We start from the raw sequence: 13084 nt of genomic DNA on the forward strand, positions 1-13084 counted from the left end.
CCTTCCCAAGAAAATTGGAGACATTGTCTGTGATCTTTGTGAACTGGAATTGTTAAGTAAGCGTCCTTCAGGTCGAACCGTACGAGCCAGTCTCCTGGACCCTTTGTGTCTCTGAACTGAACAATCATCTCCATCTTGAAGAGATGGTGGATGATGAATCAGTTGAGATCCCCAAGGTTTATCACAAGACCAAAAATAAAATCCACCATGTGCAACAGGAATATATTGCTGACAATACCTGTGGAATGGAAAAGGACATTCTCTAGAGCATTTTTCACCAGTAATCCTATCATGTCCTAGCATATCACTGCAGGTGGCTCACCCTTCGCTTAAAGAACTAATGAGCTGCCATGTACATTTGAGTGCAAAGCCCTGCACTGCATTCCATCCAGTGTGTGAGAACTGAAGATGAGAAAGATTCTTTCAACAAAAAAAAAGAAAACTAATCGCCTACCCATTAGAATACTCCTTTAAATCATTGTTTGTTCACATATGGTTGGAAAAAATGCATGGTCCTGACGAAGGTCCTGTAACAACGGGCTATGAAAAGAAACATGTTGACTGCTTTGCTTAATGATAAGTCGCAATAACATATCTTGGGAGTGGAACTATTTACTCTATAATAAAACCAGTTTTTTACCTAACACAGTGACACGAAGCTGCTGATAGGAAGTGAGTGTTGTAAATATAAATGTTACTGATGTGTTGCTGATATAGTAGTATTATATTTTACAGAGTAGTTACATAATGACTTGTGTAGGAAGACAATTTGATATATATTTTTAGATGTTATGTAGTGAATTTAACGAGCGCATGTATTGTAAATTAGCTAATAGTTACATATATTTTTACACACACTTAATGAAATAAAGACTGTTTTGATAAATGATAGATTCGAGTGTGTATAAGAAATGGAACCTTCGGTGACATATCCACGCAAGGCCCTATATCTGTGAGTGCAAAAGAAACAATCCATGAATTCGGCCACAGTCTGTAGATGGGCGGGAACGCATTCCATAGGCCTGAGGTGTGTCATTTTGTGGAGATCACATATAGGAACCCCCCCTTGCATTTTGTGGGCCAGATATGCCCTCCCCTGTGTCAGTCCCATCGTCACCTGTATCATCTATCATCTTAAATCGCAAAAGGGGTTTCTCCTGTCGCCCTAATACTCAGCCCCCTAATGTTTGGGTGACAACCAGTGGTCAAAGTGTACGAAAAGAAGTAGTGGAACTATGTTCCCTACTGGCCTGCCGCGCACCCCACAAACCCCTTTGCGACCCCCCTCCACCTCCCAATACAAACAAACTCCAAAACACGTGCACCTGCGGTTTAAGGGATCGTTCAGTGTAGCGCACTGTAAGTGCAAGTTTCTACTTCTTCCTACACTTTTATTTTAAAACGTTACGAAACCATTCCGGAATGGGTTCTTTTTAAAATAAAAGTATAGGAACGGTAAAACTAAACTAAAAGAAGTAGAGGAGCACCGCTCCCAACTGCTGCCACGGCTGCCCCGGCTGCCCCGGCTACAGGCCTTGAGCCATTCCCGCTCTCTTAGCAGGATTTATATTTTCCTTGTGACCGAAAGGTCTCCGTAAGTGGGTCAGTCCCACTTCCATCTTCGCCTGGGGGGGTTGGAAGGCACTGGAAGAACACTGCAGGCTACCCGCTCATGCGCAATGTGTTTGTTTTTGGTGGGGGCTTTGCAGAAAGAGCGATCTGCTCCCCTGGCACCAGTTTCAGGCCTCCCTCTCCAAATCTATGGACTGAGCCGCTTGGACAATCATGGCGTTTCCGCTATTGACTGATTCATCAGCAGTCCTGGAGAATGAGTTCATCTTTTCCAGTCCTCAGAGGATTGGCTATCTGAGCCTCTTGTCCTGCTAGGACTGTCCTCCGAGGAAGCAGCCCCATGTTTACCATAAAGCTATTGCTCTGCGCAATCCTCTTGGGAAAAAACACTCCATCCACAACCCAGCATCTACTACCTCGCAGGCATGTATGTATAGTCATGCAGTGGCGCTTTCTGACCACGTTCTACTGGTCTTTACAGAGTGCATGGTCCCGCTCCGGGGTCTGCAACCTGCGGATCTCCAGATGGCTGGGATTACGACTACCATGACCCTTCACCATTGACAGCCTGGATAGGGTTGATGGGAGTTGTAGTCCAAAACATCCGGAGAGCCACTGAGATCCTTTCTTGTACACGCAGAGACAACCCCAAACGTGGAGCTTCAAAAGTAAATTAATGTCCTTCTACCCTGCATAGCTACACAATGGGTCTCATTATGAGTTTGGCGGTAGCCGTGCCTGCTTCACAGGCACAGCTACGGGCAAACTCGCTATCGGCACCGCCACCTGCGATTGGGCAATAACCGGCCCATTACGAGTTGAATGGGCCGGTAATTGCCCATTCGCGTGTGGCGGTATTGCCGGGCTCCCGATCCCCATTCTGCCACACAGGGCAGAATGGGGGTGGGGAGCATGGTTGCCCCAGCACTGTAATCAACAGTGGCGGTGCAATTACGAGTTCTGCAATTACGAGTTCTGCCGCTGTCAGGCACCCGCAACCAGAACTCGTAATTCAGCAGCACGGTATGAACGGTGCCGGTGCCCTACCGGTACCATTCATACCGTGGCCGCCAACATTGTAATGAGGCCCAATGTAGTTGCCCAATATTTTTTGGGCAATCTGGACTCTAGAAACAATGTCGCACTTACACCATACATACATGACGGGCATTAATAAAAGAAGAGACCGGAGAGGGTGGAGCCAGTGCTTAAAGTGGGCCGGGGCCTACCGGGGCCGGGCCCCGGCAGTCTCCAAAAAGTGAGACTGAGCCGGGGCCCTGCCGGCCCCTCCCCCAATCCCCCATCCCACCAAGCCACGGCGGGTGCATCTCCCGCCATGGACGCAACGGGAGATGAGCCGCCGGCCGCCCATCAAGAGGTCAGGCATGGCAGAGTCAGGCAAGCCTTTGACTGACAGACTTGCCAGCCAGTCACAGCTTGAGCGACGCTGTGACTGGCTGACACTTCTGCCAGTCACAGCTGCCTGCTGCAGTGCTGCCGGAAGAGCACCTTGGAAACTAACTTCCTCTGGCAACCCCTCGCGAGGGTTACCAGAGGAAGTTAGAGTCCGGGAGGGTTCGACATATCTTACCTGCATTGCCACTGGATTCTGCGACGACGACGACCACCATCCGAGACACGCACGAACGCATTTTCTTTCATTTATTTTCCTTTTTAACAAACAGCAGAAAATTTGGAACGGAGAAAATAAATGAAAGAAAATGCGTGCGAGCCTCGCGCGCATTTTCTTTCATTTATTGTCCTTGTTCCAAACATTCTGCTCTTTGTTCTCTCGCACAATGCGAGGGAACAAACAGCAGAATGTTTGGAACAAGGAAAATAAATGAAAGAAAATGCGTGCAAGCATTTATTTTCTTTGTTCCAAACTTTCTACTGTTTGTTCCCCGCATGCGAGAAGGATCGCATACTTGCCAACATTCTGTGACCAAAAAGATGTGTATGATTTTTCAAGTTTCAAATATAATAATTCCCATAAAAATTACATCACAGGGAAATGCAAAACATGCAAACAGCACAACATGGAAAGATGTTGAAATGTAAAAATTGAATAATTGTGAATGGTAACTTAACAACAAATTGTCAGCAGATGCTGTGTGATGGTGTTACACTCTGCCACTTGCTTTCACTGGTGGTTCACCTAAGAGTTGTCCCGGCAAGAGTGCTGGTCAGAGTCAAGTAGCGGTCAGTTCAGTGGATTGGTCTGAGTCCAATTAAAGTAATCACCTACCAGTCCACTGTATAGACAGACCAATGTGTTACATGCTTTGTCCTGAAGCCTGCCTTAGAGTCACAAAAATTCCATGCCACCACTGTAAAAAGCAGTAGGATCTGTCACTGAAGTCTGTAGGCGGTAGGCCCCGCCCACTAATTAGCCCACGCCCATCATGTCTTAGGCCACGCCCCCAAATGAGGGCCCCCGCTCAGTTTCTTACCCCACTTAAAGCACTGGGTGGAGCTGATTGAACGTGCAAAGGTCTGCAAATATTACAGAAGGAGCATGGCTCACAAGGGGATGGAGGCTGGATTATGGGACTTGCAGTTTATTAGGGAAAAATACTGTGTGTTCTTTAGCACTTTCTTACTGCTTAAAAATGCCGGAAGCACGATTACGCTGGTTGGGTGACTATCCAGCATCCAACATCCAACATTAGTTGTAAAGCAATCCATTTTAACGTAAACACAAAAGAAAACGCGTGTGCTGTTTTTGCAAGAAATGCTATGCCTGTGTGTTGTCCCGCTGATGTGAAAATTGTCCCCATTGCACAAGTCAATAAGATGTTTGTGAGCGAAGCGTCCAGTGCCTTCATGGCGGTGTGTTGTGTTTGCATTCAAGGTCCTGCCCATCGTGGTATTCTTCAGCACTGTGATGTCGATGCTCTACTACACCGGCTTCATGCAGTGGCTCATCAAAAAGGTAAGGCGTTCACCTTGCGTTGGTTGTGTGCCTCGTTCGCAGCGCTCAGTCACCGAGCTTCAGAATCCCGCGGAATTATGGCTCCATTACTTACCGGTGATCTTACTTACCACGAGTCACGCTCCCTGAAGTCACGTATACCTATATTTCACCAAATGCAATTTTACCTAATCAGATTTCACCTAATTTATTTCACCGAAAATGGTAGGTAAAGTGGTATATGTATAGTGCATAATAGGTGGGGTTTGGGGTAAGGATATAAGTTAGGGTTGGGAGGGGTCACGGGGGCTACAGGGGTCTGCCCCCCGCATTGTAAAAAAAAAAGAAAAATTAATACGTTAATTTCGTTTTGTTTGGTGAAATGGATTCGGTGAAACCTCCATTAGGTAAAATATTTTTGAAGAAATCCATACATCCTTGAAATCATAGTATAAGGTCTGTGACAGGAAGACTGACGAGGAGGTACTGGCTTGTTTAATGAACGAGAGGCCTGCTAAGATCCTCACACACAGAGATCACGAAACCATCAGTCAGTGCGTTTGGCTGAAGGAAGAGTTGCTCTAAATAGCAAGTGACTACTTAGCTGCCGTTGCCGGGGTCCAGTTACCTTTGGCACACAGTGAAGTACACTAATTGTTCACCAGATAATGAGGACAAAGTAGCCCAGGTCGAGTGATGGTTGCCACAGGCGACGGGAAGTCATTCCACAGAGTAAACTATTTACTCTCAGGTCACTTGTCAGTATAAGGTTACACAGGTGCGACTATTTAGTGATTAGCCAAAGGGACACTGGATGGGGTTTTAAAGGGCAAGAACAAATGCTACTCTATGGTACAAGAACACAGTGATAACATTAAGCCAGTCCTGTGCAAAGCTGACAGGCCAATGTTGGAGGTTAATTTCTGGGTCAGTGAGAGGGAGACTGCGCACTCATCAGGGTTGTATTGCTGACCACAAGGACTCATGCTGCCATCTTTGCTGATAGTGTAACACTGAGCACAGTGCACGGATATTGCTCAGGGTTTTGGATGCCTGCCCGCTGCATGAGTTTATATTTTATTTCATTTTACTTTATCACATTTTACACATTGCATTCTAGCACGTGAGCAGTAGCACCATATTTCTCTACTTTATTCCAGTGCTGCGCTTTGCTTTTACTTAAATCCATTGCATTCTATTAAAGGCGCCAGAGACTACAACTCCCAGAATGCAAGTGGCGAAGAAATGCTTCAATAGGAAGCCACTCTCTTCTATAGGAAGCCATTTCAGCGGTAATATGAGCCCGCCAAATGCTTCGATAGGAAGCCACTCTCTTCTATAGGAAGCCATTTCAGCGTTAATATGAGCCCGCCAAATGCTTCGATCGGAAGCCACTCTCTTCTATAGGAAGCCATTTCAGCGTTAATATGAGCCCGCCAAATGCTTCGATAGGATGCCACTCTCTTATATAGGAAGCCATTTCAGCGTTAACATGAGCCCGCCAAATGCTTCGATAGGAAGCCTCTCTCTTCTATAGGAAGCCATTTCAGCGTTAATATGAGCCCACCAAATGCTTCGATAGGAAGCCACTCTCTTCTATAGGAAGCCATTTCAGCGTTAACATGAGCCCGCCAAATGCTTCGATAGGAAGCCACTCTCTTCTATAGGAAGCCATTTCAGCGTTAATATGAGCCCGCCAAATGCTTCGATAGGAAGCCACTCTCTTCTATAGGAAGCCATTTCAGCGTTAATATGAGCCCCCCAAATGCTTCGATAGGAAGCCACTCTCTTCTATAGGAAGCCATTTCAGCGTTAATATGAGCCCGCCAAATGCTTCGATAGGAAGCCACTCTCTTCTATAGGAAGCCATTTCAGCGTTAATATGACCCCGCCAAATGCTTCGATAAGAAGCCACTCTCTTCTATAGGAAGCCATTTCAGCGTTAACATGAGCCCGCCAAATGCTTCGATAGGAAGCCACTCTCTTCTATAGGAAGCCATTTCAGTGTTAAGATTTCCCACTCCCTGTTTTGCAGAATAAGACTCTTGTGGTTGCAGACTTGACTGTAGAAAGAAACACTTTTCAACGGTGCCCTGCGGAGAGAGAGAGATGCCGTGGGCCTGATTCACACAGATTTCTACTGGAGCAACTGAGAGCTGGGAGCGTCTCAGATCTTGCACCTGCTTCCTTATACCCTCCTCACAAAACCTTGAGCTGGAGTAAATCAGGAAGGCTCCGGTCTACAGGGGATTCGCGTGGAACCTATGAGCAGGTATCCCCGTAACCTGCATTACTCCTGGGGAAAAACAGGACTAATATAAAACATCAAGTAAATGGAATATGAGTTAGTCTAATACTTCTGTTTTACGCCAACAAAAATGCACTGAATGAATCCTCCTTAAATACAAACAGTGGAGAAATCCTAAGAACTCTAGGAAAGTTAATCTGGATGAAAAAGGGAAGTGTGGCCCAGAATCCTACTGTCCTAACTATCATAGAGCACTACCCCAATAGTCTTGGGAGGATAGCTCCCCTTGGAAGCAAAACGCGACACAGAGCAGCAGAGGTTCAATCCTCGAGTCCGCGCTCAGAAACCTCTGGGTATTAAACGAGTTATAAATAACCTATCATATGATATCACTATAGCCTACAGAAGAATTGTGTCTTTTGCTGTACTGAAAGAATTAGTTTAGCTAGACCACACTGTATAAAAATGACATCATACCTGGAGCAGTGGGCAAAAGCGCTCATTAAATCCCCTATCCCAAATTTGTGGACTAGAGGAACCAACCATCTTTTTCTCTGGCGATGGTTTTCGATCAAACAGTAGACGATGCACCGTCGCCTCAGCGGCAATTCCGTCCCTGCGTGAAGGCAATGACTCCGACTCTTCATGGCTCTTGGATCGAATGAGCCTAAGATTTTGCTGCCAGCTGGTATTGGGTCTAGTGTGAGCTTGACGCAAGCCTTGCGTGTGGTGGGTTTCAGGATCTACATAAGGTGCAAAGGCAGAATCATACACAAGTGCATCAGCACATGGTACCCTACTGAGATCCATTTGCCATCAATGCCCAGCTGGTCTGGCCTTTGCATTAGCGGATGCACCAAGCCCGATACGTGTGCGCGCTTCAGTGAAGGTGTGGCTCGGATTGACGGTCTCCCTCCATAAACCAGTGTGTCTTGGCATTCACACCTTTTAGGGGCACAGTAATGCCATTTTACAATACAATGTTACTATTTTTAATGCTGTAGACCTGCTATTTTCCTCCCCATTGCTTAAGGAGGGCACTTCCTGAGCAAAATGTCTAACACTGAATGATGGCAATTATTTTATCAAGCAATGCAAACTGTGCTAGAATACATTATTTTAAAATGTAGAATTTCACCTGTTAACATTTCAAATTATTTGTCGTCATGTAATGTAGTGGGCTTTTATAGCATTTGTCTGCCACCAGTGGTGGCCTCGCTGCACTTGGCTGTGTAAGTAAAAAGTGGACGGAATCTGTGGTGTAACACAAAATGCGGGTGCCCCACTGTGAGCCATGCTGAGGGGGTTAGGGGTAACATTGAGCTCGTAAACAAAAGCACAGGCCATGCCACACATCGTGCTGGCTTGGACCACCAGGCATTCGCAAGGCTCATGATGGTCATGCTGCTGCAGGGGCACACCTGGTGAAAGATGCAAGTATGTGTTTTAATCAAAATTGAAATCCTTCACCTAATGTAGTAACATGGGGCTATGCCTGGCTCCTAAACCCTGAAACCCAAATGTACAAGTCAACTCTGTGTGTGGCCAGTAATATTATGCACAGTAATGATACCATAAGAAAACATGTTCAGGATGGCTCTGTCAATATATGCCAGTATCCCCATGTACTAGTATTCTCTTGTTGGCCTTGCCCTTAATACGGGTAAAGATCTCCCGCCACAGGAAGAAAATATGTTATTGCTGCTGCACAAATGCTTGCCCAACCCCCACACCACCATGCATCCTTGTTTGGCTGCGCAAATGCCTCCCACCGCCATGTCAGAACACTCACCATGTTAACTTTTACCTTAACACCAGTAAAACATGCAATGCCATAGTAACAAAGCATTTACTTGCTGACTGCACACGTGCCCCACACTCCACATGTAACAACACACATCATATTGGCCTGCCCCGTACATGAGTAAAACATGCTATGCCACAGAAAGAAAATTTCCAATCTTCCTGCCCCATTGTGCTATGAATCTCACAACCCCCAAACCCTCCTCCAAGTAATAACATTCATCAAGTTGACTTTGCCCAAAAATACCAGTAAAACGTGTAAGAAAATGTCCATGCTCCAATGCTCCTTGCCTGGGTCATAGCTATGCATGTGCACATTCCTACCTATTCACCCACCAGTCACTCATCCACGGAGGGCTTGTGAATGTTTTAATTGGAGGGGCTTAAACATTGCCCACAAATATGCTAGAGGGACTGAACATGGTGAGGCATCCCAAACCAACCAAAGGAAGTTCAGGGGTGGAGGATTCAAGAGTTTTCTCACACTTGGTGATACATTGGGTACAAAGTCACATAGAACAACACAAATGCTCATGTAGATCTGCGCCAGTTAAATGTTGTCATCAACATTTAATGGAACAGAAAAAGTAAAACATCAAAGTGTGCCCTTTGACACGTGTTTCGACAATCGCCTTTTTCAAATCAGGGCATATCTCATTCTATAAACTCATAATAGAAAACTCGTTGGTCTTCTTATACTTGTCGATTCTAGTTTCAATTTCAAGGGTTAGATCCTGTTGCTTCGCATTCTGTTGCACGCGTTGGCTTGTTGTTGCTGTTGTTGCTGTTGTTGCTAACATTAAATATTGATGACAAAATTTAACTGGTGCAGATCTTCATGAGTATTTGTGGTGTTCTAGTTAAAGTGTGTTTTTTTGGATTTCTACCGCCTTACTCACCAAGACACGACAGCCAACAGACTTTATGGAATGGCATAAAAATAACGCAATATACTATAAAATAAATAGCGAAAAAGTAAGGTGTCGCCAATTAGACCAGCCTGTACAAAAGCCAGGGCAAGCTTTATAAAAAAGTCGCATAGTTTGCTGTTGGTTTTGTAGGGTATTGCACAGGAGCATTTCCTAAGACATTTTCATGATGCCTTTCACAGTATAAAACAAGTTAATTGTGGTTGTGCTCGTACATGTCTATAATGGCTGCACCAATATATGCCAGTACTCCCTTATAAGAACATACGCAGACTTGCTTTGCACATAATGGCAGTATTGATACTATAAGAAAACATGTCCAGGCTGATGCTACCTATATATATAGCAGTATACCCACATAGGAGCATACTCCTGTTGACCTTGCCATTAAAACGACATGCAACAATAAGAACACATGTACAAACTGCCTGCACCAAAAAGCCAGTCTAACCACTTACTAATACTTATCATGCTTACTTTAACATAGATAAGGCTCCCGGTGTTATGGTATTTACTTCATCATAGGTTCCCAGAATAAAATGCTATGCCACAACAAGAAACAGCTAGAGTGGCTGCATTGAAATGCCATTATTGCCACGTAATAACACATCATTATTGTTTTATCATAGATAAGGCTCCCAGTTGTATGGTTATTTATTTTTACTCCTTTTCCATCTGTATTGTTCCATATTTATGTTGTGGTCATTTTATCTGTGCCTATACAGCTATAATAAGTATTTTCTCACATTTATTGAAATTAAATATGTAGCGCTTCGGTAACTTAAATGTTATGCTCACACAGCTGGGTTTTTGCTGTTGTTCCTCTGAGCAACAACACTGTAACCATTTTAACAGCTTCAAAGGGCAATATATTCACTGTGTTACATTGCACAGACATTGTCCGGCAAGGTATGAATGGCAATTTTAAAAACTGACCAACAGACCTACATTTCCTCTCTTTTTCATTTTTACCATTAAATACAGAAAGGAAACATAATGATTTCCGCCTGTATTTATATGTGAAACTCAGTATAAAAATTGAAACTATGCCGCCTTAATCATAGCTGCTTCATAAAAAATTGTCATTTCACAGTAAGACATGTATAGACTGGCTGCACCTAAATTCCAGTCTGTCCAGAAAATAACACTTATGATCCTTGCTTCATTATAAATGCCCAGAAAGAAATGTCATGCCACAGTACAAAAAGGCTAGACTGGCTCCACCAAAACGCCAGTCTAGACACATAGCACACAACATACTTGTTTTATCATGGAGAAATTCTCACTTAACAATGTCATAGTTCCACACCCCGCCTCTCAACCACCACTAGCCAAAATCAGTTCCTTGGCACCAGGCCAGCACAAACATATGCGCACACCCATTCACACGCTATTCACTTGCTCATTCACACGCGCAGCCATCCATCAACATACACTCTTTCATTTACAAGCACATTACATAATATATAACACACATAGATAAATCAAACCTGCAGCTTGCATGCACACACACACACTTACATTTTATTTTTCTTACCTGCTCCGAGATCAAATCTGTCTTCCCCCAGTAAAGCATCCTGCTCTGCTACGGCAGCCGGCTTCGTGCTCCAGTCTGCACCACACAGACAAGAACCAGCAAGCAGGGAGAGCTTTCTGGGTTCTGTCATACACAGTGGAGAAATTGGATGTTTCTTTTTGAAGTCTGAGTGCATACGCTGTGACTTCAGAAATATATTATTTAATTTCTTTCTGAAGTCAGAGCATGCACAGAAATTATCTGACTGCAGAAAGAAATCATTTTTTAAGAAGTCAAAGGGAATACTCTCTGACTTCCGAAAGAAAGGTTTTATTCTGAAGCTTGTTGGGCACCCCCATTCCAGTGCGTGGGGTTAATTAACGGGGCACTGGTAAAGGCAGAAGCAAAAGCTGTGGTGTGATGGGTGCAGGAGAAAAGTACCTAGTTCCTGTGAGCCAATCTGCTCTCTATGGGGTTGGCGTAAGAAACTTTGGAGTATGTTATCTATAGGGCAGAGTCCAAGATCTGATAGACTACAGCGCTTTGGGTCTGGGTACTTGCTGATGTGAGAGAGTGCAACAGGGTGAAATAGAAGAGTGAAGTTAGGAGAGTGAAGTCGTGGCTCAGTTAGTGTTGATGTGCTAACAGCGAGGTCTGTGGTGGCCTTCTGTGGGGGGTTGTGTGTGTAGTATAAGGTGGTAGGAGATCCCAGAAGGGAGTCAGTTAGTCGGGGGAAGATCGAAGTAGGACTTGCAAGGCCAAACAACCTCCATCCCTGAACTCCTACACATGGCCATTTGCAGACAGGTCCCATTTCTCTAGCTCGCACTGCCACCTCTCACCCTCTCTGCCTCTATCTCTCCCTCTTTCACAGACACATTGTAACACATGGATATCAAAACAAGCATCTGCGAGTTGGCAGATTAGGAAAGAACTTTAGGTTCAGTGGAAGGGCAGCATAACATTTGAAGACAGCAATCACCCATTTCACCTTCCTTAGTATGTTGGGTAGCAGGCTGAGAGATGCTGCAAACCTTAGTGTGACATTCTCAGGCGCTTTGCTCAGTTTTCTGCTGCAACGTGTGCCTGTCGAAGCAGGGTAAGGCATTCATCCGGAGTACACCAAGGTATTGGGCAGGGCAAGGACAATAATCCCAACTCAATTCACCCAGAGATCTACCCTGCTTCTCCCACAAGCCCCAAACTCTTGTCAAACAGCCCGAAATGAACCCCCCTCCTCCCTTACCAGCAGCCACAACTCCCAGGTTTTGACATGCACCAGTCCTTTGGCATCAGTGTGATGCTGCAACACTGCAGGGGATTCTTAACAATGAAACAGGGAGCAGAAAAGATGGATGGTGTAGTGTGTTTACATGTTTAGCCGTCTTTCAATTAAAAGAGTAAGAGCAGCAAGGGAATATTTAAAATGTGTCACTACCACATTTATGGCGTGGCTAAGGTTAAAATGAGTAAAATAAATAATCTCCAAGCCTCATGTGCTCCACGCAACAAGAATCCTTGTATTCCTGCTTTTGACCAAAACATTCAATCTATTAAATATTGTGATCTACTTCCATTCCAATTATTAAATAACTCCATATGAACATAATGTCACATGATCTGCCAAAAAACAAACATTCTTTACTTCATCTGGTGACACATAGAAAACAATAAAATATAATTCATGATGATTTCACTTCCATTAATCAGATACTGTACCTTGATACACATGAGTAGACAAAAATGACGTGGTTGTTCATGGTTATAGCTTGAATGTTCATATTTCTGGACCACTTCTTATCCTGACCACTGTTTAGCCAACGCGTGTTTCACCCTTGCTGGGCCTTTCCAGTACATCGTGAAACAGACATTTGCCACGGAAATGGGGTAAACCACATTTCCTTAATTATTTTTAACCTAACAAATACGAGACCTGGAGCAGCTTTTCCACTATGAAGGCCACAGTATACATTACGTTTCTACATCCACACCAACAGATTGCAACATTTACAGAATCCAGGAACTATTAAAAAAGGCAACAAGCTAAATAGGATCAAATATATTCAGCAAAAGACTGCCAAACAGCAAATAATTGCTAAACC

The 13084-nt window shown here is 44.4% G+C and overlaps 1 protein-coding gene across 1 annotated transcript in view; it reads left to right on the forward strand.

Annotated features, from left to right (window-relative positions):
* Positions 1-13084, forward strand: part of SLC28A3 (solute carrier family 28 member 3) — a 666148-nt gene that overhangs the window by 504200 nt on the left and 148864 nt on the right. Inside the window, exon 9 of the mRNA XM_069625863.1 lies at positions 4427-4507. Within this exon, the coding sequence (XP_069481964.1) occupies positions 4427-4507 (81 nt within the window). The remainder of the gene's footprint in view (positions 1-4426; positions 4508-13084) is intronic.

This window comes from Ambystoma mexicanum, chromosome 6p (genome assembly GCF_040938575.1).
Source record: "Ambystoma mexicanum isolate Mex_15411 chromosome 6p, UKY_AmexF1_1, whole genome shotgun sequence".
Classification (NCBI taxonomy): Eukaryota; Metazoa; Chordata; class Amphibia; order Caudata; family Ambystomatidae; genus Ambystoma; species Ambystoma mexicanum.